The sequence below is a fragment of the Anastrepha ludens genome, chromosome 3 (assembly GCF_028408465.1).
Source record: "Anastrepha ludens isolate Willacy chromosome 3, idAnaLude1.1, whole genome shotgun sequence".
Lineage (NCBI taxonomy): Eukaryota > Metazoa > Arthropoda > Insecta > Diptera > Tephritidae > Anastrepha > Anastrepha ludens.
The window spans coordinates 121971527-121996673 of record NC_071499.1 but is presented as its reverse complement, the minus strand read 5'-3'; the positions used below and the strand labels follow the sequence as shown (position 1 = coordinate 121996673).

The following is a 25147-nucleotide window of genomic DNA, read 5'->3' as shown; positions in this document are numbered from 1 at the left end:
AATTTTTGGAATCAAACAAAACCACAGACAATACTAGAGTTATAGCTTCTAACATCAACGGTTGGTCCCGTTTTGCTTGTCCGCAAATTTTGTATCAAGATATTACAAAGTGGGCGTGGTTTTGTGCAATCTCAATAACACTAAATTGTCGGATTTGAGGTGTCATTTTGCTGAATTTTTATAATAGAGATTTCACGCTCTGTTCCTTTTTTGAAAATTATCGTGGGCGTGGTTATTGACCGAAATCACGGTACGCGCCAGTACTGCCATCGGTCTGACTTTGCACGAACTTTCCAAACTATCCTCGCTTAGGCACAAAGCTTCACTGAAATAACGTGAAATGTCGTACCTACGGACGGATTGGCATATAAGCCTTTACCTATCCCGACCTTTTTTTGTTGTTACACACAATCGTTATGTGAACAAAATTATAAAACTCTTGCGCCCGTGGGTATAAAAATAAAAACAACAAACACTTCTAATACAATAATTTAATTCTTTTCAAAAGTACCTGTACGCTGTAGAACTGGCCAATAATATGCACGGGCGTCTCCTCATCGCCGCCCGATGCTGGCGCCACCCCATGCTCTGGCAGCTTTATAACACTGCCGGTGACGCGCTGCAAGTCGCGCACATTCTGACCACCCTTGCCGATTATTCGGCCCACCTGTTAAATTGATTTCATATTTATTAGTCTGATTGATTTTCGGTCTGCGTGGATATTTTCGGCTTACCTGCGAACTGGCCACCATAATTTCGACTGTTAGGCGTACATCTTCGGTGCCACACATGAAACCTTCTTCTCGCATCTTTTCAAAAATCATATACTGCGCCTTCCATTGTCCCTCCGGCGTACCGATGATCGTCACCTTACGTTCGGTCTGTTGCTCGGCCGGCTTATCGTTGTCAATAGGAGCTATTTTCAAAGAGGCGTTCGAAAAGCGCATTATGCTGCGTATGTGTGAGCCCTTGGTGCCGATAATCGCGCCCACTGCATTATTCGGTATATAGAGGTATGTAGTCTCCTGCATGTCGTTGGGGAATACAGGTGGCACCACAGTCGCCGGTGTCTTTGACATGGGGAAGCCCGGGCACGACTGATATGGCATGCTAGGATTGAAGACCATGCCGTTGCCGGGTGTCGACATCATGGCCATCGGATGGAGCCCGGGGAACATTAAACTTTGCGGCGCCATGGCCTGCAAATCGTTCTCGTAACTTTGGCGTAGTTTTGAACTTATCTGCGCTTCGGCGCGTGACATGTTTTCAATTTGGCCCTTAACCGTAATGATGCGTTCCAAATTGAAGCTGCTGATGTCGTTAATTGAGCTGACGGTGATCTTAGTGTCTGTCTCCTGCATGATGCGCTTAATTGTGTTGCCGTTCTTACCAATAATACGTCCAATTAGATTATTATGGGCGAGAATTTTTAAACAAATGTCACTGTGAAAATTTGGAGAAAGTAAATGAGTAATTAAAATTAGTAGTTAGTAAATGTGAGAATAAAGTATAAGAGCGCAGAGAACGCATGCCATTGGTTATATAGAGGTAGCTCAAGCCAATGAGAGTAAAGTAGCCAGACTAAAGAGGTTATTAAAAAATCGGAACTAATGAGCGAAGTTTTAGTACGGAATTTTAAGAGAGCGCATTAACATTTAAAGATACTTGAAAAAAAGAACACTAATGGTCATCCATCGTTATACATTTTTTGAAGACAAAAAAATTTAAATATATAAAAAATATATATATTATACATATATAAAAATTCATGAGTGGCTGAGTTGAACCTAAATAAAATAAAAAAATAATAATAAAAAAAAAATATTTCAAAATTTTTAAACATTTTAAAATTCATAAATTTTTTAATTTTGTAATTTTTATAATTTTTTTTATATTAGATAATTTTAAAATTTAAAAATTTTAAAAATTACTTATTGTTTTATCCCTTAATCTATTATATTATATATGAAAAAAAAAATTTAATTTCTAAAGTTAAAAAATAATTAACTTTTTTAAATTTCCGAAGCTAAAAAATACTTGAATTTTTAAATTTCTTAACAAAAAAAAAAATGAATTTCGCATTTCCGTAAATAAAAATGTTCAATTTTTCAGAATTTTTAAATTTTGTAATTTTTATAATATTTTTTTAATATTAGGTAATTTTTAAAATTAAAAAAATAATAATAATTTTAGAAATTTCTAAAGCTAAGAAAACACTTGAATTTTTGAATTTCTTAAAAAACAAAATGAATTTTGTATTTCCTTTAATAAAAATGTTAAATTTTCCAGATTTTGTAATGTGAGTTTTTAAACATTTAAAAAAATTTAATTGTTTTAATTCCTTACATCTTTTGAACCTTTAAAAATTTTAAAATGCTAAATTTTTCAGGTTTCCCTCACATTAAGTGAGGTTTTAAAAATTAAAAAAAAAAAAAAATCAGTTTTTATTTCCTTACTCTTTTGAGGGAGTTTTTAATGTGAATTTTTTGAAATTAAAAACAAATAACTTTTTATTTCCCCAAATCTTTTGAACTTTTAAATATTTGAAAATTATACATTTTTCAAGATTTTTTAATGTGAGTTTTTAAAAATAAAAAAAAAAATAATTGTTTTTATTTCCTTACTCTTTTGTGCTTTTAAAAATATTTAAAAGCAAATTTTTTCAAATATTTTAATGTGAGCTTTAAAAAAATAAAAATAAATAAAATAAAAATTAAAATAAAAAAGTATTTGTTTTAATCAAACATTCAAAATTTCCATTTTTTATGTCTCAAATTAAAAAAAAAATTGTAAATTTCTTAATCTTTCTTTTTAACAGTTTTGACAATTTTTCTTGTATTTTTGTACTTCATTAATTATTTATAAAATAACGTATTGCAACAAATATCTTATAAATCAAAACTTCAAATTTTGTGCAAGATCTATGCAAAATAACTAGAAAATTTTTCATCAAAATTGAAATTTGTTTATATTTTTAATTTTTTTTTTTATGGAAAAAAATGGATCCGCAGTTTTATAGTCCAATAAATTTTAGCATAATAAAGTAAAAGGTTGAAGAGGCTCAAACTTTTTGTTGAATTTTAATCATTTTTTCGCTGACTTTGTTGTGCATTTTCTCCGAATGTTCTCGCATATATCGGATAAACATTTTGTTTTACATATAGAAAATATTCGATTTTCAAATTTTTATGAAATATCTTGAGTTTAATTTCAAAACGCGTTTCCAAAAAAAGAAATTTTTTTTTTGGCATATTCCGAGTTAATATCTGCGCACTAAATTTCGTGTTGATCATCTTAAAAAAGATTTGTTTTTGTACTCTCAAGTGTTTGGCATGGCTCAAGGTGGATTTAATAAGGTGACAGCATTCACCCAGCTGAATTTTTCACCGTAGGTATGGCTTACGTCAAAATGATATGCTTTGCTTGTATGTATTGGTGTGTTTACATTCGTATGTTTACATTTGCTTGCTGATTTTGACATGATGCTTGCACCAAACGCAACAACAAATACATGTAGGGTTTTACTTATATGAGTTTGCTGTCACCTGTAATAAATTCGCCTTGGCATGGCTCTAACCAAAAGCAATAGCATTTAGCTGATCATACGTGTATACATGTATGTATTCAAACACGTGTGTGTATTCTCATTTTTCACTTACCCCTTGTTTGTAGAGATGGCCTCCTGCTGCATCACCTCCAAAATTCTCTTGCACGCATTCGTGCAATTCTCTGGGTTACCATAAATGGTGATCGCCTTCTCTAATGAGCCGACATTCTCCTTCCGATGTACATCGACACGAGCGCGACTCTGTTGTGTGATCGAACGTATTGTACTGCCTTGACGGCCAATAATCGCTCCGACCATTTCGCTTTGCACGAGAATGCGTAGCGGGAAATCGGCTTGACGTCCGGGTCCTGGCATACCGGGATATGGGTTACGTTGATTGCGATTAGTACGTCGTGGATTCTTATCCAATGGCTCGACGTGTAATTTATTGCCCTCGAATTCGACGCCGTTTAATCCGCCAGCAGCTCTGCAAGTGAAAAAGAGGGAAGGGAAATGAATATCAGTTGGTGCAATGCAAAAATGAATAACTAAAAATTTAATATAGTTTTCTCATTCCTGAAGCTATTTTAATACACAATTTAATTATTTACTCATCCAGATAGTTTTTCTTCAAAAAAACAAAAAATGCTTTTTTAGAACTTTTTACAGGTCATGAAATGGAGGTTGCTCTTCGATTTCCGAACTCTGTAGATATAATTCCTGACATGTAATATAAGTATATCAGGCAAGACAATAAAATCGATCAGATTGGATTAGGAAATAAAAAACAGAAGTACCACAAAAACCAATAGATGTGCCACAAGCGAGGCAAGCCAAAGGATGGGCAGGCACATCGGGACGTTAAGTATTTGAAAAGCAGAGCATCCGCTCACGATCTTTCACGATTATATCCAGCGGTAGATGGGACGAGTAGGCCACGGCAATCGGTTCTACGTTACTGGAACCATTCGCATTTATATCCGGCCAAGGGCGTCATTCCAGCAGCATTCATCAGACATTTATAGGGAATGTTTATGCTGTTACTACAACAACAACCTAATAAAGGACGATGACGAGACATTTCTCAAAATATATGTAGAAGCTAAACGTCCTAATTTGCTTTTCCGAGTCAATTGAGGTTACTGCGCAAGTATCAAAGAAAAGAAATCAGAGGCTCTACGCGCTTCAACATGCCAAATTAAAACGGCTGCGCAGACTAGTCTTTCGAAAAGAATTGCATCCTTCTGGGTTTTAGGTTCGACCCCTACTGCGCATCGGAAAATGTAAAATTTTTGCAAATGGTGTCTCGTACGTCACTTATATTTGACACTTGTGAATTAGACAGCTGAAGGTAAAAAATAAATATTTCCATTACTGAACTATTTTTATTTATTTAGTAGAAAAGTTATTCAAAAACAAAATTGGATGATTCATTTTGCACGAATATTAAATAACAAAGGGTCAAAACAACTTTTTCACCATCAGCTATCATTGGTTTTTCATTTAAAACTTTCGAAGTGCTGCCAATTTTAGCAAATATCCACCCAAAAACAATATTTAAAGAAAACCAGACAATCTACCAATCTACATATTTGACCACTAAATATTTTTTTAGTGCCCATTAGAGAGACAGTGAAATAGAGAGTATTATATTGGAGCAAACTAAGCAAATTAAAGAATCCAAGATTAAAGCCGAATTCACTTTGACAACTTTTGTTGCTAATTTAACAATATATATTAACAATAATTAAACAAAAATGTGCTACACAATATGCAGAAGGCCAACATCGGACTTTTAATCGGCTCTCAGTGTAGAAATCAATTGATTTCCTGACTTAAGTGGCAATATGACAATGGGTTTTCCACGAAAAAACTCAGATTGTATTGGTGATATAAGAAAAAATCAAAACAGTCAAAACTCATATTACTTCGTTGCCGTCTGAATAACGACTGATTGGGCGAGTCGGTGAATATGTACGTGTGAAATGCGCGGGCAGAATTCTGTTGCCGTGTACCCGATGACGTGGCAGTCGAAGTTACTCTCACAATTTTGTTACGAATGGCCATACTTAGAAATCTACTATATTATACTTAAATGTGCTAAACACTATTTAATGCAATCAAATTGATTTTTATTTTTCTTTATCCTTTTTTTTTGTGTTTGGTAGAAATTTACAGGTATCAAAATCAAAATTTCATATGTTGTCAATAGTTTCAATGCCTGCTGACTTCAGATGAAAATAAAAAATACTGAACTGAAGGGTGGCGCAGTATTCTCCCTGCCCAGAAATTATTGACAGCAAATAAGAAGTTGTTCGCAAGCAACGGTGAATCCGCCTTAAGTAGATTGAAATGAAATTTGGTGGGTAATTTTGTCGCAACTTCCTTTGATCCCAAAATGGCGAACCTTCGTAAACAAAAATTAAGATATAGAATTTACAATTTAGGTTAATTAAAACATTCAGTGACCCACATTCGTATAAAAGCACTCTTTTTTCTTTAGTTTTACTCTCTCTTTCTCTTTTCTCAATGCATTGCTCACAACAATTTCTAACTGAAATTGTTTGTCAAACTAACGGAAATTTAGATTGCATGCAAAATTCAAGTTCTGTTGTTGTTTTTATACTTAAATCGTTGCATTTTCAATGTCCTACTAAAAATAAGAACATACATATCCGTTTAAACGCACCCGAATAAGGAAATTGAAATGAATAGAAAGATAATTTTTGTTGGCATTAAATTGATAATTGGTAAGTTTCTTCAACAATTCAAGTGCAAAATTATTTTAATAAAATGACTTTTAAATTCTTATCAATTTTAAAGGCAAAATATCATAATGATTTTGAAAAGAATCAAATCAACCTGTACTATAAGGAGGGCTATTCAAATCGAGATAGAGCACAATACACCGGGCATGGAGTGACCAGCAGACAGTCCCGATTTGAATCCGGTGGAGAACCTTTGTCGCGCAAAATTTATGAACCAAAAACCGTAAGGGCACCTGTATAAACAAGGCTGTACTAGAGCTCAAATTGACCATTAAGGAAGTTTGGGAAAGTTTGGACCGTTCTTTGATGCAACATTTTGTGAAATCAATGGCAAAATGTATTTTTGAATTTATTAGTAAAACTGAATAACCAATTAATTATTAAATGTTTTGTAAATAGGTATGTCCATACTAAAAATTAGGTTGCTGCGTTTATATGAATCTGATCTTATTTTTATAAAGGCTATTTAAAATGCAGCGATGTAAGTATATACAATATAACAACAATGAAACTAGGATTTTACATGCAAGCTAAATTTCCGTTAGCTTGACAAACAATATGAGTTAGATGTTGTTGTGAGCAATGCATTGAGAAAAGAGAGAGAAGGAGTAAAACTAAAATTAAGAGCGTGTTTATACAAATAAATAAGTGTCACTGTAGATGATAGCAACAAAGTTACTTGTTAACAAGCAAATGCAAATAAACTTCGAATTCACTGAGCATCGATTAACAGTAACCTTCCGTATTCTCTCTAACCGTGGTTTTAAGCTGAACTGCAACATTCAAAGCTCCGTTTCAACACTCGTATTACATTTTAAAAGGTAAAAGAAAAACTTATTTTAAGTACAAAAAGAAAACATAAAAGATTTATATAAAAAAAAAAATTAAACTAAAAAAAGAAATTCAAGCAAAAAATTAAAAATCTTAAATAACAAACCAAAATAAATATGTACAAAATAGAAGTGCGAAAGAAAAGAAAAATTGCATAATGTAATACCTTTGAGCCTGATCGGGATTTTCGAATGTTATATGTACAGTTTGGGTATTGGGGTCCTTACTGGACACAGCCTCACACTGTTTGACGATGCCGTATGGCTTCAGTAAAGGTTCGATGTCTTCGAAACGTGTTTGCAGCGGTATGCCGCTAATAAGTATTTTCGCTGTCGATATGCTGTGAACAAAGAAGAGATAAAAGTAGAAGTAGAACGACAAACGCACACACAAAAAAAACAAAACAACAATAACAACAACGCATAAGTGAAGTAAGCTTGTGGGTGGTGGGGTGTGAGACAAATAGGCGAAAAACAAAGCGTACTTTTTGTATGTACTTATGTATGCATATGTGAAATACGAAAGGAAGTGAAAGTTAGAAGGGGGCTGAGTAATAAGCGGGGGAAAGGTGAAACAGAAAGTGCGTGAGTAAGAGGCAGACAGAGCGAGCTAAAAAGTGTGATTGTGTGAGAGTAAGCAAACAATTTACGTCAACTAACTAAATAATTGCGCGTACTTGAAAGGAGGTGCTTAGTTTAAATAATGCGCCTAAAAGTAGATAATGCAAACGTTAACAAGCTTTTTGCATAAACCCCAATTATGCATGCATCTACGTACATACGTATGTATACAAAATTAAAACTACACTAGCCAAAAAAGCGAATATCATAAGCATAGCAAACCGATGTGCAACGCCCAAAAGTAGGCCACATGCAGGTGTTAAAACTTCTTTTTAACTATCCTATAGATGCAGCAGCGCTAGGAGTGCTCTTTTATGCGAATATAAAATTTATGTGCGCGATCGTTTATTAATAAGCAAATTTCTAAAGCATACTTTGGGGTGAAAAAGCATTGAAATCACTAGATAATGCACAAATATACATCTACTAGCAATATAAAATTATGAACTAAGATTTCGGTAAGATAAAACGCGCCGCAGTTTACGTAGAACTGCGCACAAATACACAAATAGCATAAATACGCATGAAGAAACTCTTGCACGCGGTCCGAACATACATACCTCAGCATGGTCATATGCAGGTTCTCACTATTTAACTTTAACCAAATTTTCCAACTATTTCTTGATGACCGGATTATCTTGCCTATTTCAAGACGTTTTCGGTCAATTTCCGCGCTTGCTTTTCGCTCACCAAATTACCAAATTATTTTCGTCTATTTGTATGACTTATTGCGAAGAAATGTTTTGAATTTGAATTTTATTTGGCTTGAAATTTGTAGTCACTTCGCACAATTACAAAAGCAACAAATAATTTTCTTTCTTACAGCAATCGCACGCCTTAAATTCCTCCTCACGCACACGCACGCATTTATGATTGCGCAGAGAAACGAACAAACCAAAAACAAAAAACGGCTGCACTTTACAAGGAGCAATTTGAGCGTTTTGGAGATTTTCTTCCTTTTTACTGCACGAATTTTGAACGGCCAAAAATATGTGGTTGATTTTTCAAAATTACGGAAAACTAAAACGAAATGTGTGACAAAAGCGAAACGAAAAAACTAAACTATTGCGAAATCCACAGCATAATATAAAATCTACAGGAAATTTTTGGAATTGATGACTGAAAGTGAAATTAATTTCTTTTTTGAAAACAATAAAAAATCCGACTCATACGTAAAAATTTAACAGAAAATGCGGTACAAATCACTGAACGATGTTTCGAGTGGGGAGTGCGACTTGAAAAGTGCGGATATGGGATGGGATGGATATGGCCATTTACAAGTTAGAATGGCAGGCAGTGAGAGATTCCTACAGTTGATGGAAAATGTTGGCGGAGGAGAGGCGGAGTTTTGAAAACGTACACAAATATGGAATTAAAAAACAAAATAAAACCAAATAGCAGGAAATGAAATAGAATAAGATAATAAAAACAATTTAAATAAAGGAACGAAGTAGTACTAAATAATAATTAAATAATAAAAATAAAAGAGTTAAAAATAAAAAAACAATAGAAATAAGTAACATAAAATAGTATAAAATAAAATAAGGTAAAAAGATAATTAAATAAAATAAAATAATAAAAAATAAAATAAAATAAATAAAATAAAATACAAATGACATAGAAAAAAACAAAAAATAAACGAATATAAAAATAATAAATTGTTATAGGAAATAAAATATAAATAAATTAAGCTATTATATAATAAAATAGCAAAAAAATAAAAAAAATAAAAAGACAACATAAAATAAAAGAGAACAAGATAAAAATAAAATAAAATGCCACAACATGATTGGACATAGAAAAACAAAAATAAAAATAAAGAAAACTAGAGTAAAAAGGTAAAGAAAACATAATAAAAAAGATAAAAAAACTTAAATACAAAAATTAGGAAAAATGAAATAAAAATAAAGAAAAATATGACAGAAATTAAAATATATCACAACAAAATAAATTATGATATAATAAATATAATTTATAGAAAAATAAAAATAAAATAGGAAAAATATAAAAAAAGGAAACCAAGAAAAAACAACGTGAAATATAATATGATAGAAAATAGAAAAAAAAAACAAAAACAGGAAATGTACAATAATATGATAGAAAAAAAAATTAAATAAAGAAAATTAAAATAAAAATAATAAAATATATTAGAAAATAAAATAGAATAGATAAAAAGAAATTAAGATATATTTAAAAAATGGCAAAAAAAAACAAACAAAAAAAATAGAAAAAATAAAAAGCGACATGAAATAAAAAAAAGTTAAATAAAAAATAAATAAAGAAAACGAAAATAAAATAATAAAATATTACAGAAAATAAAATATAATAGGAAATAAAATACAACAAATTATGTTAAGAATTAGCAAAAAAATGAAATAATAGAAAAAATAAAAAAACATGAAATGAAATAAAATAAACAAAAAATTAAAAATAAAAATAAAATAAAAAAAAAATTTAATAAAACGACAAAGACATTTAATAAAATGACATAGAGAAGAAAAAAACAAAATAAAACTGAAAATAAAAAATTTAAAATATTATAGAAAATTGCACCGATTGAAAAGAATGAGATAATAAGGAAAATCTTAGTAAATAAATAAAAAAATAAAGTATATTAATATAAAATAAAATGCCAAAATATGATATGACAGAGAAAACAAAACAAAAAATAAAAGTAAGACTAAAGAGAATAATAAAATATTATAGACAACGAAATATAAGTAATAAAAATAAATTAAATAATAAATTAATAAAAATAAATAGCATTAAAAATAGAAAAGAGAAATAGAGAAAAAAATTTCTCAAAATAGAAAGAAGGAAAATAAAATGAACAAAATAAAATAAAACATATTTTTATAAAATATAAAAAATAAAAGTTGTACAATAAAATAAGAAAAATGCCAAAACATGATGAGAGCAAAAAATAAATAAAAACAATAAACTGTTGTATAAAATGAAATACCGATAATAAAATATATTCAGATATAAAAAAATAAAAATCATTAAAAGTAGAAAAGAGGAATAGAAAAAATTAAGTCTAAAAATAGAAAGAAGGAACATGAAATGAAACAAAATAAGATAAAAGAAAAATTATATAAAAAATAAGAATTATACAACAAAATAAATGCTAAAACATGATATGACATGAAGAGCAAAAAATAAATAAAAACAGTAAACTAAGTAATTGCGGATTTTTTTTTAGAAAATCAAAGACAATTTTTTTATAATAAATAAATAACTTTATTCTGTAATGAATTGCCCATTTAATCAATGACCTTTTGCCATCTTTCAGACAGCATCATAATCCCAGTTCATAAAACTTCTGGATTTTATTGGCAAAAAACTGAATCAGGAACGATTTGACATCATCATCATTATTGAAATGCTTACCATTCAAGGAGTTTTGTAAAGATCGAATCAAAAAGTATTCAGATGGTGCAAGGTCAGGGCTATATGGTGGATGCATCAAAAGTTCCCAGCCAAGCTCTCTCAGTTTTGTTTTGAGTCACCAAAGATGTGTGTGGCGTTGTATTGTCATGATGGAATGCAATAATCTTTCGAATTGTCAATTCGGGCCGCTTTTCTTCAACTGCATTGTTTAATTTCGTTAGTTGTTCAATGTAGACATCAGAATTGATCGTTCGGTTGGGTGGTAAGAGTTCAAAGTAGATAATTCTTTTGTAATTCCACCAAACTGATAACAAAACCTTCTTTTGATGAATATCAGCGTTTGATGTTGTTTGAGTTGGTTCACCTGGCCTGCTCCACGATATTTCCCGCTTTTTCATAGTCGGTTGCCAGTCGTTTTAAAAATGGATAATTTTCATCACCTTTCTTTAGCAAATCGCAGCTGCTAATGCGTTGCGTTAAATGCGTTTCTTTCAGTTCGTGAGGAGCCCATGTATCGAGTTTTTGAACATAGGCAAGTTGTTTTAAGTGATTTTCAATGCATGAAGTTTCTTTGCAATGTCAAGTGTTGTACTGTGACTCGGATCGTGATTGCTTCGATTATTGATTTGTTTAGGGCGTCATCAACTTTAACTGGACGACGAGAGCGTTTTCCAATATGACGAAAATGTTCCTTTTGATTTTCCATTTTTCAACGAACGCCAAACGGAAACTACGTAACCGATCAAAAAACTTCTTTTACTGATTGGCAGCTGAATTGCCAACTATCAAATAACAAAATGTGTTTTACATTTGTACTACGTCTGCAAACCTAAAAATTCAACTGAAGCCATCTATGAGTGAAATCCACAATTACTTAGTTCCCAACCCAATATTATAGAAAATGAAATATTATGTATTAAAAAAAAAAAATGTAAGAAAAATAAAATAGCATAAAAAATAGAAAAAGGAAATAATATACTATATGTAGTATAAAATAATATATGTAGCAAAAAAAAAAATCGAAGGAAAAAATAAAAAATCAATAAAGTAAAATAATTAAGAAATGACATAAAATAAAAAATGGGAAAAGTAAAATAATAAATAAAATAAATTAAAATTAAATAATGAATAAAAAATTCAGGTAAATAAATTAGAATACAAAATAAAATTACACAAATATAATGAATAATAAAAAGGAAATACACAGCTGTAAAAAATAATAATAAAAAGCAAATACACAGCTACAAAAAATAATATAATAAATAATAAAATATTTTCGCTACCGAAAATCCATGAATTCCGCAGGCTTATAGAACAAACAGTAAAATAAACCAAAAATGTGAGCATAAAACATTTTAAAGACCGCATTTTCTGTTTTTTATCTTTTTTTGAATTATACTTTTTAATAAAATTCTCAAACCATTCCACTCTTTTAGTTGCAAGGCTTACACATCCGCCGCAGCAAAAGCAAATAGTTAAATTAAAATAAACGAAATATTTTGTTAGAATTTGCTTAGCCAAAATCGAATTGTTATTTTAACAATTAAAGCCAAAACAATAATTATCCTTGCCATTAAAAAATTGAATCTTTCAAAAACACCGCAAATAAATTAAAGTCGAACAGTGAAAAATAGCCGCGCATTTCTTGGAACTCATTTCCTTTAATATTATTATTTTCGTGTGCATTTTGTTGCATTTGTTTTTGCTTGCACGCGCATATCCCCTTACTTTATTTGACGCTTTTTTAATTAAGAATGTTGCAAAGTGAGCAGACAAGCAGACAGGCAAACGCATTAATATCTACATGCATGCATGTATGTATGTATGTATGCATGTATGCTTGTGTGTGTATGCGTGCATTTGCAGATTAAGGCGCGCGACCGACAATGCAGCATTAATTGCCGATGTGCGCTGCTGTGGCCGCTCGTTGTCGAATTGGCGCACTAGTTTGACTTTTTGCATTTATTGTTTTTGCTTCCTGTGCGTCTGCGCACAAAATTCTATGGAAAAGCTTTAAAAGTTCAATTTAGTATTTTATGATTTTTTGTTATTTTTTTCCACTGCATTATGACTTTTATTGTTGTTGAAGTTGTTATTGTGTTGTGTTTTGTTTTTCTTGCTTATTTTTTGTTTGTTTTTTTCCTCTTTTTGTTGTTGTTGCCGTTGCTGCTGCATTGCACGGCATTCCACTGCCAACGTAGCAACTATGACCGTCAACAGAGTCCATTCACATCGCTGCCAAGCGTACTAAATGTTGCAACTAGCTGTTGCGTCTGCTGGTCTAAATGCTGTTGTTTTGGTTGCTTTTATGCTTACTCCGCTTTACGTTCTCTTCTCTTCTATTCGGTTTTGTTTGTTTGTGTGCACACATTTGTACTTGTTGTTTTCTAGTCTGGGAATGCTGTCGCTGTATCGATGCGCGTATGTTGCTGTTGTTGTTACTTTGGCATTGGCATGCGGCCAGTACCAGTCAATCTGCAAGCCACTCAGTCAGCCAGCCAGCAAGTCCGCCCCCTCTTCTTGGCCAGCAATGCAGCGTCCAGTTAGTCAGTTAGCCAAGCAACCGGTCAACATTCCTAAGCGGCTGTGCCTGTATATATGTGTGTGTATGTTTTGTTTTTTCAGCAAAACAACAGCTACAGCAAAAAGGTTTTTAAGTGTGTGTGTGTGTGCTTGCGCGCGACGCGCATCCAGTTACATTTTGCCATAACGCCACAAAAGTAGCTTCGGGAACAACAAACATATTCTGAAAAAATGCCACAGGAATGCGCTATTGGCTGCCACAGCCTGACACGATGCAACACTATGCAATGTTCTGCCGCCGTCGCTCCTCTTGCTGTACAACCGCCAAACAGGCGGCCAGCCACAAGTCATGGGAAGCAATCAACATTTCTCAACTTGTTATTGTATTCTCTGGTTGATCGCATACAGTTACATGCACACATGATTGTTGTTGCTGTTGATTTTTTTTTCCTTTTCTATTTGATCGCATATCCGTATTGTTGCTGGCTTTACAAAGCACTGCACGACCCACTTGGACCGGAATGCACGATGTTCTTCCTACATCGGGGCTTGTTGGGTTTGCTGCACTTGTAATGTGCGGTTGCTGTGGTTGTTGTTGTTGGTGCTGTTGTTTGGTTTGGGTACGAAAATGACTGCGCTCGGGTTTACATGTCTACTTGCCATGCGCTCTCAGTAGAATAGAGTGAGCTTATTTGCCAGTGTTGCCAGAGTTATGTCAAATGTGGGTGAGATTTGGATTTGAAAAGCTAGAGCGCCAGGCGTTTTCCGAAATGAAAAAAGCGAGTGTGGTTTCTCTTATGATTTTATAAAAACCTGCGTAAAGTAATTCCATTGTATGAAAAATCAAATGAAATGCCATTTTTAATAAGCAATCCTTAGTATGCAGGAAGCTGATAAAACCTACGTACAATTCCCAAAAAGTTAGCGGGATTCTATTTTTGAGAACCTTTCTGCTGACGCAGAATGCATAAACTTAGCATGGTTTCTTTCTGTGGTGGCTAAGAGTAGACATACAACCGCAAAGGGTTAAGGCAGTTCATAATTAAGCGCAAATGACCTGACCGTGTGGCATTTATAAATCACTAGTACGTTGGCAAATATATATATATATATATTAGTATAAATTTTTTATGCAATTTTTTTCAGTGGCAAAAGTTCTTTTACTTTAATTGTATGTACATAAAGTAACGAATTTCTGGCGAAAAAACTTCAGTACCAAAATGAAAATAAATATTTAAAATCAAAAACTTTTTTGCTACCATATAAGTTTGGTATTAAGTAATTTTATTAAATTAATTATTGGCCAAGTCTTTTTACTGCAGTTTAAGTATTTATTTTTTTTAAATATGAAAACATTTTATATTAAATTTTTAGTACTTTAAACCCAGAAATTTCTGGGTTTTAGTACTTAAAACCATAAATTTCTGGCAAGAAAGAAAAATTAGTTAGAATACAGAAATTAGAAAAATTAGTATACATACTTTTTTACTAAGCTTTTAGTACTGAGTTTTTTGATTATTGTAAAATTTTAGTACTACATTTTTAGTACTAAATTTTTCCTATTATGTGTTTTGTACTAAATTGCAAATTTTCCCAGTACCAAAAGTAGTTTCATTAATACTTTTTCAATAAAAAATTGTGTATAAAAATAAATAAGTAATCTATCAAATTTGCCTCTGAATTAAATTCACAAAAAGTCTGGTAACACTGGCAACACACAATAATTTTCATTCTACCGCAATTCCGCTGGCCTACTTCACAGTTCTCCAACGCCAGTATTGCTACACAATGACTTCTCAACCGTTCTCCTTCCTCGTACTACCCCTCACAACAGCTCCTTGCCCAGCACACAATTACACTGGCTGCTTTGTATAGGTTTCTGCTATTGGCGGCTTGTATCTGTTTTGCGCATTTTATTTTTCATTTTTTTAGTTTGTGTTGTTGACCGCATTTGTGGTACGAAAACGCATCGTCGTCGCCAACATCGTCAGTCACCGTGGCCGTGTCGCAGCAGCGAGTGTGTTGAACCTGCCGCCGACTGCGAGTATTTTTGCAGCAGCAACAGCACAACGCGTTTGTTGTTATTATTGCACTCTAAGTTCTGCTAAATAACAACAAAAAGCGGTATACACACACACTCAATCAAACACACACACACACATAGAACTGTACTTGCATACCTACATACGCATACACAGCACAACAATAATAATGGAAACAAGACAACGCCTGCGTAGACTGCTATGCCACATGCCGGCTTTACTTGCGTCGTCGGCCGGCCGCCAATGGCTGGCTGCTCCATCGCATTTTTTCGCTGTTGCTCGCGCCGCTCTTCCAGGAATTGTTTATCGAAAAAATGAGTTATTTTTCGGTTACTGTTGCAGTATTTGCATTTTCGTGTCGGCTTTCTTCCTCTACACATATGCGCACACATTCATACATACATACACATGTATATACATTCACAAGCATGTATTGCATCAGCATAAATTTAATAACAACAACAATAGCTACATTTATGCATACAACAAATACTGTATGCGCCGAAAAACAACACAAAAGGTGAAAGAAAAAGAAAATGATGCGAAAATATTTGCACTTCTTGGTATTGTCGGCCAATATTTTGCGGATGCCTTCGCTTTCGCCTCCGCTTCCACTAACTGCGTTTTTTGCTTTTCAGCTTGCAATCTGTTTTTGTTTTTTGGTTTTTGATTTTGTTTTGTTTTTGCTTAATTTAGTATTTTTGCCATTTCAGCCGTTTTCATGTTAATGAGAATGGGAATTTATTTGACCTGAGCCAGCGTTTATTAAGAAATTAACTCAAACGATACCGCAGCAGCAGCAGCAGCAAGGTAAGCACACAAACCAGCTACGACTGTCCTCGACCGAAGATGCGAAGCTTAAATTTGAGAAGTATGCTTTTGGCAAGGCGTGCATAAAAAATATTTTTGCGTACTTGTTTTTGCTTTGGCATATCAGATTAATAAAGCGCACAGTTGCATTTGTGCAAACATACATACATGTGTATGAATGTGTATGTATGCACTTTTTCGAGTAGGCGGCGTTGATGACTCAACGGTGTGGCGCAGGCACCTTCAGGAGTCATTGAATGATTTATAAAAAACAAAAAACAAAAAAAAAAAAATACAAATACAAAACTGCAGAACGTGGCAAGCATAAATGTAGATAAGTATGTGCAAGGGGATGTATTTATTTGCATGCATTTAGAAATTTTTTCCTGTCATTCGAGAATTCCAAGAATTTTTGCTTTTATCATTTTCCCGCGCTAAACTGCAATGATATATTGAAAACCGTTAAAAGCTTGTCGTTTGAGTGACGTGCATATTTATGCTTTGCAGGAAATGATCTCATGAGTTTATAATAAAAAAAATTAAAAAAATGTCTAAGCTATAACTGCAAATTGTAATCGATTTTCGAACGACTAAAATTTTTATATAGGGGTTTCCAATGTGATATAATAAAAATTATTATTAATAATAATAATGCAATAATAAAAAAGTTTGTATATATAAAAATAAATAGTCATAATTATTATTAACAATAATAAAATGTATATACAATACATATGTAAAAATTTATAATTAATACAAAAACAAAAATGATTAGAAAATTGAAGTTTTATTTTTTGCAGTCAGCACCAGCCGCAAAGGCTATCGGCATTTGCATTCAAATAAATACAAACGAACCAATACATGCACACATTTTTCGTCATGGTGAAGTTTACGAACAAGTAGCCTTTTGGAATATATCAGGAAATAATATAATAATAAAATAAGTCAGGAGTTGCAGCTTTAAGAGCGTTTATTCCCATTTTCGGCCATAATGAAGATCCCATCAAAGAACCAGGGCATTATAGAGTCATTAAATTCAAGTCAATATATCAACTTCGGAATATTCCTACGCCTGTGAGAAACTGCACCCGTACGCTCCAGTTCAAAAAGTGAACAAATCAACCGACTCCACGCCATTCAGGAATTGCGAAGCTCCCAGCGCGCTTTGTGACGATTTTTGAATTCCCACGACAGTCGGAATTCTATGTAATCGGGGGCGGATTTATATCCGGCCAAGGACTGTCACTCCGGCGGGGAACGTACATACATGTTTGAGGAATGTTTATGCTTCCACAACAACAACAACAACGATTTTTGAATTTTAGTCTGTATTTAAAGCATTACAAAATCAAATTGACTCATAAAGTAAAGCCTCTTGAGTATTTAAAGCACCGAACTTCTCTTGAGCTCTGCAAAAGTTTGAGGAAAGACCTGATTTGATTAAAAAAAAAGAGTTGTCAATAAGCAAAATACACCTTACATACAAGAACAAGCGCGCATGTAACTTGAGAGATGCGATAAGATCCACAAAAAGTGACGGTGTGTTGGGAATCTGTTGTTGTGGCTCGAATAAGTGGTTGGATACATGGTGAAAAGATGTTTAGAGATGTGCTATTGAGCAGACCGTTATCCCGCTCTGAGCGAATTTGACACTTGGGAAGTGTTTAGCAAAATTTAGTTTGTTTAGTGATATACGAAAAAAATCAAACAATGACGCTCGTCGCCGTCTGAACAACGGCTGATTGAATGAGGGCGTGAGTATGTGTGAAATGATCGTGAAGAAATCGGCTGAATATCCCAAGCGACTTGGCATATCAAAGCTGGTAATCTATTATCTTTGGGTTACATCCCATGCAGCTCTTTATCACTCTAAGTTAGAAGACTACATTTGGCCAGAATTCTATGTACAAGACATCAATGATGCTGCTACAAGATGGTGCCACATGCCACACGGCTGGTCAAACAATTTATGTATTGAATGGAGAGTTCGGGGCAATCGTGAAATCTTGAGATATGGTCCGGTTTAAAGGATACCGGGATTTCTTCAAAGCAAAACAAAAGCCGAAAATGGGGGAAAAAGAAGAAGGCATCATCAGGATGATGACCAAGCAGTCCAAGAGGAGTTTTAGAAAAAAAATTATATACTATATATAATTAAGTTTTTTACAGATGACCGAGAAGATTAACCAGGACGCAGTTTTACATCAAAAACGTTTGACAATATCGCAAACATTGGTAATCTGCTATGATTTCGTCACTTTATGGGTACCTCAAAGTTCTACTATTAGTTGTTGTAGTTGTAAAATCAGAAAACGTTCCCCATGCATCGACATGAAGTAATATCCCTTTACCGGATTACATCGGTTCGGTAACGTTGGACCGCCTCTCGGGGAGAACATCCTAGCATTACTCTACAATACAAACTTCACAGTTTACTTGAACTAAGCGATTAGCGAGATTAAAGAAAAAGGTGATGGAAGAACAAATTATGCGCTTTCCACCAAGACAACGCAGCCTCATATTCATTCCCAAGACAGCCGGTTCCTCGTTACCGGAATGACTCGTGTTTTTCCCGAGCAAGAGCTGCCGCCTCAGTAAATTAGCCCGGTCTAGTGCACCGTACCTTACGTTTCAGCTTCACATTTCCGATTGTCTGACAAGAGGTATTTGTTTCTAGCCAAGTACAGCATTGCAGTGTTAGACCATAAAACTTTTATCGATTATCTGATATGAAATCTGCACTCAAAGGAATATGATTTGAGTCCGTGGAAGTTGTGTAGGAGAAAGTGGCAATGTTGGAGGAACTGACAGAAGAAGAGTTCAAACACTGTTTTGAACAAAGTTTACACAATACTTTGGAAATAGATATATAAAGGCAAATAAAATGTTTTACAGCGTCAGTCTCGTTACTTAATTGGCACACCTCGTATATATGATCAATCACATTCTAATAACACTCAGCAAATAATTGATTATTAACAAAGGGTGACGAATAGTTTTTGTTAACCAGAACTGATTACAATACATCGATATTTTTAAGGCATTTTTCAACAGCAGTGCAAATGTATGCATGCATGTACGCATAACCTACAAATATCCCAACAAAAATGCAACGCAATTCCAGAAAATCACCAATAGGTAATTAAAGCAAATGTGATTGTTTACAATTTTCACCCTACATATGTAAGTATTTGTTGTTGTGTCCACAACGAAACACTTGAAAATCGGCTGCATACACGCACCCATATGAGCATGGCGGTGGTGCCGAATGCAACCGAGAGTGCATATGCGTCTACAGTGGGCGGGTCACAACGTGGCTGCTGAGGTGGGAAGGTGGAAGTCAAAAGGCACAAATACAAAATAATGTACGAGTACCGAGCACCGAGCACCGAGCAACGAATGAGATTCATACATACATACATACATACGCACTATTCACATGTAGCGTGTGCAGAGAGACAACAGAGACTGGGGCTTGTTGGCGTCACCAATTGATTTGGTTTTGCGCGCGACTCATTCACAAAAGACGCAAAATGTTGTTGGTTCGCGCGCCGGCCAACGGCAAAAACAACACATTGCTTTCTACAAAACAAAGAAAACAAAAACAAAAAAAGAGCAAAACAAAAACAAGCCCAATACATGAAAGTACAAAGTGCATGCGCACACACAAACACACACACGCGCATATGTACATGCACTTTTACGTTGCATGCAAATTGGTGAGAGCGCAAAAAGCAAATAAATAATAAAAGCCCACCGCAGACAAGTGAGTGTACATTCAGCCATACATAGCCTGTGCTGTGGTGTAGTAGATAGCGGCATGCAAGATGGTGGTAGCGATGTCGGTGAATGCGTTGAACTGCACACTTTGCCTTTTATTGTCTGTCTGTTTGTTTATTTGTTGTCTGCTTGCTGGTGCAATACACGCCTACCGTTGATTAATAAGGGGCAGTTACGGTGGTGGTGTTAAAATGCAACTAAAACAAAAACAACAACAGCAGTAGCCACAACAACCGGAACAGCAATAACAAATAGGGATAGTTGCAGTTTACATACAAAGAACTGACGAACCAGATATGCGCAAATATGCATATGTATGAAGGTGAATACACACATACACACATACATATGTATGTATGTCGGCTCGCATTTACGAACAAAAATAAATAAAAAAAGTGCGCAAAATCTCAATTAACTGGCAATAAAGAAATATAAAAGAATAATTTTAGTCAATTGGATTGAAATTACATATATGAAATAGAATCACATTTTAGACTAGCGAGGCTGTGAGTGGTGGAACAAATTTCATGAAATATTTATAAAATGTGTTCTTTGAGATTTCTGAGTTTTCTTTTCTTTTAAGTTTTTGCTTACTGTTTCTTTTGTTGAGTAGTTTACTTAAGTAAACACTTAAAACAAAAAATCTTTAAAAATCTTACTTTTTTTTAGATTTTACTTACTTTTTTTATTTAAGTTTTTACTTACATTTTTAATATTTAACTTAAGTACATTTACTTAAATGATTACTTAAGTAAAAACTTGAAGTAAAACTAAAAAAAAAAAATCTTTAAATCATAACAGGGTCACTACTTTGGTTTCTGGGCTTGCCAATTTTATGATAATAACACTTTATCGTTCAAAATGGCACTACCGGCCTCCGCCGTATGGCACATTAATGATTTAACTTTACGACTAAGTATTACGGATTTACAGTTTTGTTTCTCATATACATACATACATATGTACATTTGTATATTATGTGTAAAATTTAGTATTGCTTCAAAATCATAGAAAAGGTACCCCAAGCGACTAGTGCTCAACTGTCCAATTTGGCACTAGTTCTATGCTATCGAAAAAGTTGCGGCAAATAATTGACACTGCGTCACCACGTAAAATACATATGTACATTATTTGCATATGGGAGAAAAAGGTGGGAACGCGAGATAATTATTGTTCTAAATTCACCAGAAGGCCATCACAGACTCACAATTCCCGACTCATCTCACTCTAACCGACAGATAATCGCTTTGTTTTAGGTAAATGGAAACAATTGACGACTATTAGGCTCTTTACATTTTTTGTTTTATTTTTTTATTATTTCAAATGCTAAACCAATTGTTTAAGCCACTGGCGAATTTGGAACAGTATTTCATATATTTAAGCCTTACATTTCTGTATTGGCAATTCATTGATATTTTGTGAATTTTCAACCCTTATTTCTTTATTTGTGTACAAATCCATTTATATTTTACTTAAGTATTTCAGTAGGAAGTCCTTGTTTTTTGCAAGTATGCGCGGGAATTTTTTCGTAGGAAAACAAATGGGACACAGAGTAAATTTATACAAAAACTTAAGTATCCAATTTTGTATTTGAATAATTTTATTATTGAATAGAAAAAATAATAATAATTTTGAGTGATTCAAATCTTCATTTTGAACGCTCCATTGCTTGTCTGTTTGTATACTGCAGCGGTTCATAAGTTCACAAGCGACAAATATGATTGACCTACACCATTTGCAAAAAATTTAAATCCTCCGATAGGCTGATTAATTTTGCGCCATCTTGTATATGCGCAGGATTCATGCGGTAGTTGAGGACATGCATTTATGCTGTTATTTTCCTTTTTCACTTTTTTAGATAAGAAATGGATGACTACAACTTAACTTTAAGAGACATACAGTTATCGGGGCTTCATATGGTAATCACTCCGCAAAGCGCAAAAAACACGAGGAACGTTCTGACACTGTCAGATCTGCAGAATTTATTCAACAAGTGATCATTGACGAGAACCCTTCAAATTCATTGAGTGCAGGGAACTTACGAGGGAGCTTAATGTTTCTGTGGGTCTTATCCGTCGAGTTGCCCATGAATATCTCCGGTATAAATCCTACGTTATGCGCTGAAGACAGTTTATGTCAGAGCAAACAGAAGAACAGCGAGTTATCCCACCAAAATGTCTGCTACACAAAATTAAACACTCCGAAGCGCCTGAGATGCTATGACGTACAAAAATGCTGACCTAGAGCAACCGCAGAAATGACGGATGGCCATGTTCCATTTCTACAGAGGTTGCTGTTCTCATGCAGACGAAGTTTCCAGCCACTGTTATGGTTTTAGGTGTTGTGAGCAACAAAGGTAATGTCATGGCCCCGCACTTTTTTTACTCAAAGATTTCGAGTGAATTCTGCTGCATATATCGAGGTTCTCGAGACAGTAGTGGCACTCCGGGTTGATAGTGTGTGTGGTGACATCCCATACATCTTTCATCAAGACTCTGTACCTTCACATAAAGCGATGGCGACACTCGATTGGTTGGCTGAAAATTTCCATCACCACATAACACCGAACCTATGGCCGCCTAACTTTCGTAACAGACCTTAATCTCCTGGATTATTACGTATGGGGCGTAGTTGAGCGTGAAAGCAAAATTATCCTCATTACACAATTTCTTCTCTGAAGGCTGCAATTAAAACCGTTATGTCCAATATACTTAAAATAAGGAGCATTTGATTTTGATGCCGTGTAATCAAAGTAACTTTTCATTATAGGAAAAAGTGGGTACGGTTGCCAATGGAAAATAGTTTACATTAGCCACTTCTGGCTTGCATTGCACCATATTAGACTAAAATTTAATGAGCTCACTACCTGCATCATAACCGAAAAATTAAAAACAATTAGAATGAAACTTTAATACAAATTTTGCCCATTTTTCATAAATTTGTATATAAAGTTGTTAACTATAATTTATTATATTTTTATCATGTCATGAACTACATTTTTATGATAGATTAACAAAAAAAATTCTATCGGAAATCCATGTCTGTACGATTTTCAGTGACACTCACTGTTCTTGTAAATTCCATTACACATTTTTACTTTTATTTTTGTTATTCCTTGTCTTATTTAATGTTTTTTATACTTATATTTACACATATGCCCGCTCTCTATTCTCTAACTTCCTCGCATTGCATACAAATGAAAATTATAAAAAGTTTAGATAAAAGAGGCGCATAGGAAAGTGTAGAAAAAACTTAGCATTTTACTCTGCTTCCTTCTCAGTCTACGATGAAGCACAACAAGCCTAGCGCACAAGCACACCCACCTACCAGCACTGCATTGAAGTGTGAAAATGATTGTAACGACATTCACAAGAGAAGCGAAGTCATCGTTGACGGCAGCTCCGAAGTCGGCGTCGACTGCGCAGCTGTTTTACTCGTGGAATGCATTTTTAACGGCAAAAATTGCAATAAAACCGAAACCAACGCGCTCACACACATTTTATTATATATATATATATACTATATATGTATATGTATGTATATTTATGTAGGCATGCGTTTGTAAGCACTCGTACACTCTATGGTCACAATTAATTATAAGTTGCTGCTGTGATGGAATGCAGACAATGCTAACTGGGTGGCTGGCTTAGTCGGCGCCCACAGGCAGTGTGGGGAACCAAATACACACATATTATGTACTTGTGTGTACTCGCGTCTATACATACATAAATATGTATAGTATATACATACCCATGTATGATATGGTGGGTTGCCTTGTCGAAAGACACGGGGTAGGAGAAGTGCCATGAAAATTGCCCATAGGAGAAGGCGATACACGCAAGAAAGTGGCTGTCTGCCGACCTGACTGACAGCAGCTCCCAAAGGTATGAGAATTAAGTAGAGATTGAAGAGAAAGGCAACTGCCGGAACGAGTAAATAAAGAACGTGGTGCTCATAGCAAGTGCAGCATGGAGAGAGCATGCAAGGTATACAGTGCGAGAGCGGGAAAGAGAGAGGAAAGCTAGTGAAGCTGGGCAAGCGAAATGGAGTGGGAAAGTTAGTAGTGGTGCAAACCAGCATGCGATAGTCTAGGAAAGAGCACAAACAACACAGTACGAAACAAACAAGTGCATTGACAACAACAAGTACAACACCAGCCACCATCAATCGGCGGCAGGCTGTTGCTGCTTTGCGTGACTCCCGAAGTAACAGCGACAGTCGCAGCCGCCATCACTGCAGTTGACGTAACCGCTAAAGATAGTAGTACGCATACTGTTGCTATTGTTGGCTGTATTGTTGCGTAGTCGGTCGTTCGTATGTTGTTGCTCCCAACTAAAATTTCATTCATAAAAATTTACACAAAAACAACGCAAGCACTACTGGCAGGCGCAGCAAAAAACGGCAACAACGCAGACAAAAGCAACAGTAACAAAAGTAACTACAAAAGTAACAACAACAATGCGCACGACAGCGCATGTCAGGGCAATGCGCTGGCATTCGGGTCGGCTACTTCGTTTTAACACACATATACACGCATTTATATGCATTTGTGTGGTGTAAGCTTGCATGGCTGCAGTTTGTTGGTACGTTTGCGGCGACGGCCCTACCATCGCGTATTTCAGCTGCTTCTTCTTCCTCTGCGTTTAGCTGTTCTGCTTTTAGAGAAGTTTGAAATGCGCGCTTACTTACAAACGAATGCATCGAGCAACAACAACAAGAAAAAACGCATTCGTAAGTCGCTACATTTGGTGCTTTGGTACGTGTAAAAAACCCAAACAAGTGAAATTGCAAAAAGAAATAAAGAAATCACAACAAAATTACAACACACAAACAACA

General features: G+C 34.3%; 1 protein-coding gene and 1 long non-coding RNA gene across 5 annotated transcripts in view; one reads left to right on the top strand and one right to left on the bottom strand.

Annotated features, from left to right (window-relative positions):
* Positions 1-25147, bottom strand: part of LOC128858959 (insulin-like growth factor 2 mRNA-binding protein 1) — a 77671-nt gene that overhangs the window by 7301 nt on the left and 45223 nt on the right. For 2 of the 4 annotated variants that reach the window (XM_054095575.1, XM_054095576.1), the window contains 4 exons: positions 7313-7486; positions 3660-4034; positions 735-1443; positions 512-667 (listed from right to left, as the gene is read on the bottom strand). In XM_054095575.1, coding sequence (XP_053951550.1) covers positions 512-667; positions 735-1443; positions 3660-4034; positions 7313-7486 — 1414 coding nt within the window. Of the gene's footprint in view, positions 1-511; positions 668-734; positions 1444-3659; positions 4035-7312; positions 7487-8326; positions 8599-25147 lie in introns of those variants that run through there. The other 2 variants (XM_054095577.1, XM_054095578.1) reach the window with 2 other exon arrangements.
* LOC128858960 (uncharacterized) lies at positions 5713-16621 on the top strand. Its single transcript, XR_008454080.1, has 4 exons — positions 5713-6297; positions 6371-6796; positions 8592-12495; positions 16435-16621. It is a non-coding gene; the product is annotated as an uncharacterized LOC128858960 (long non-coding RNA).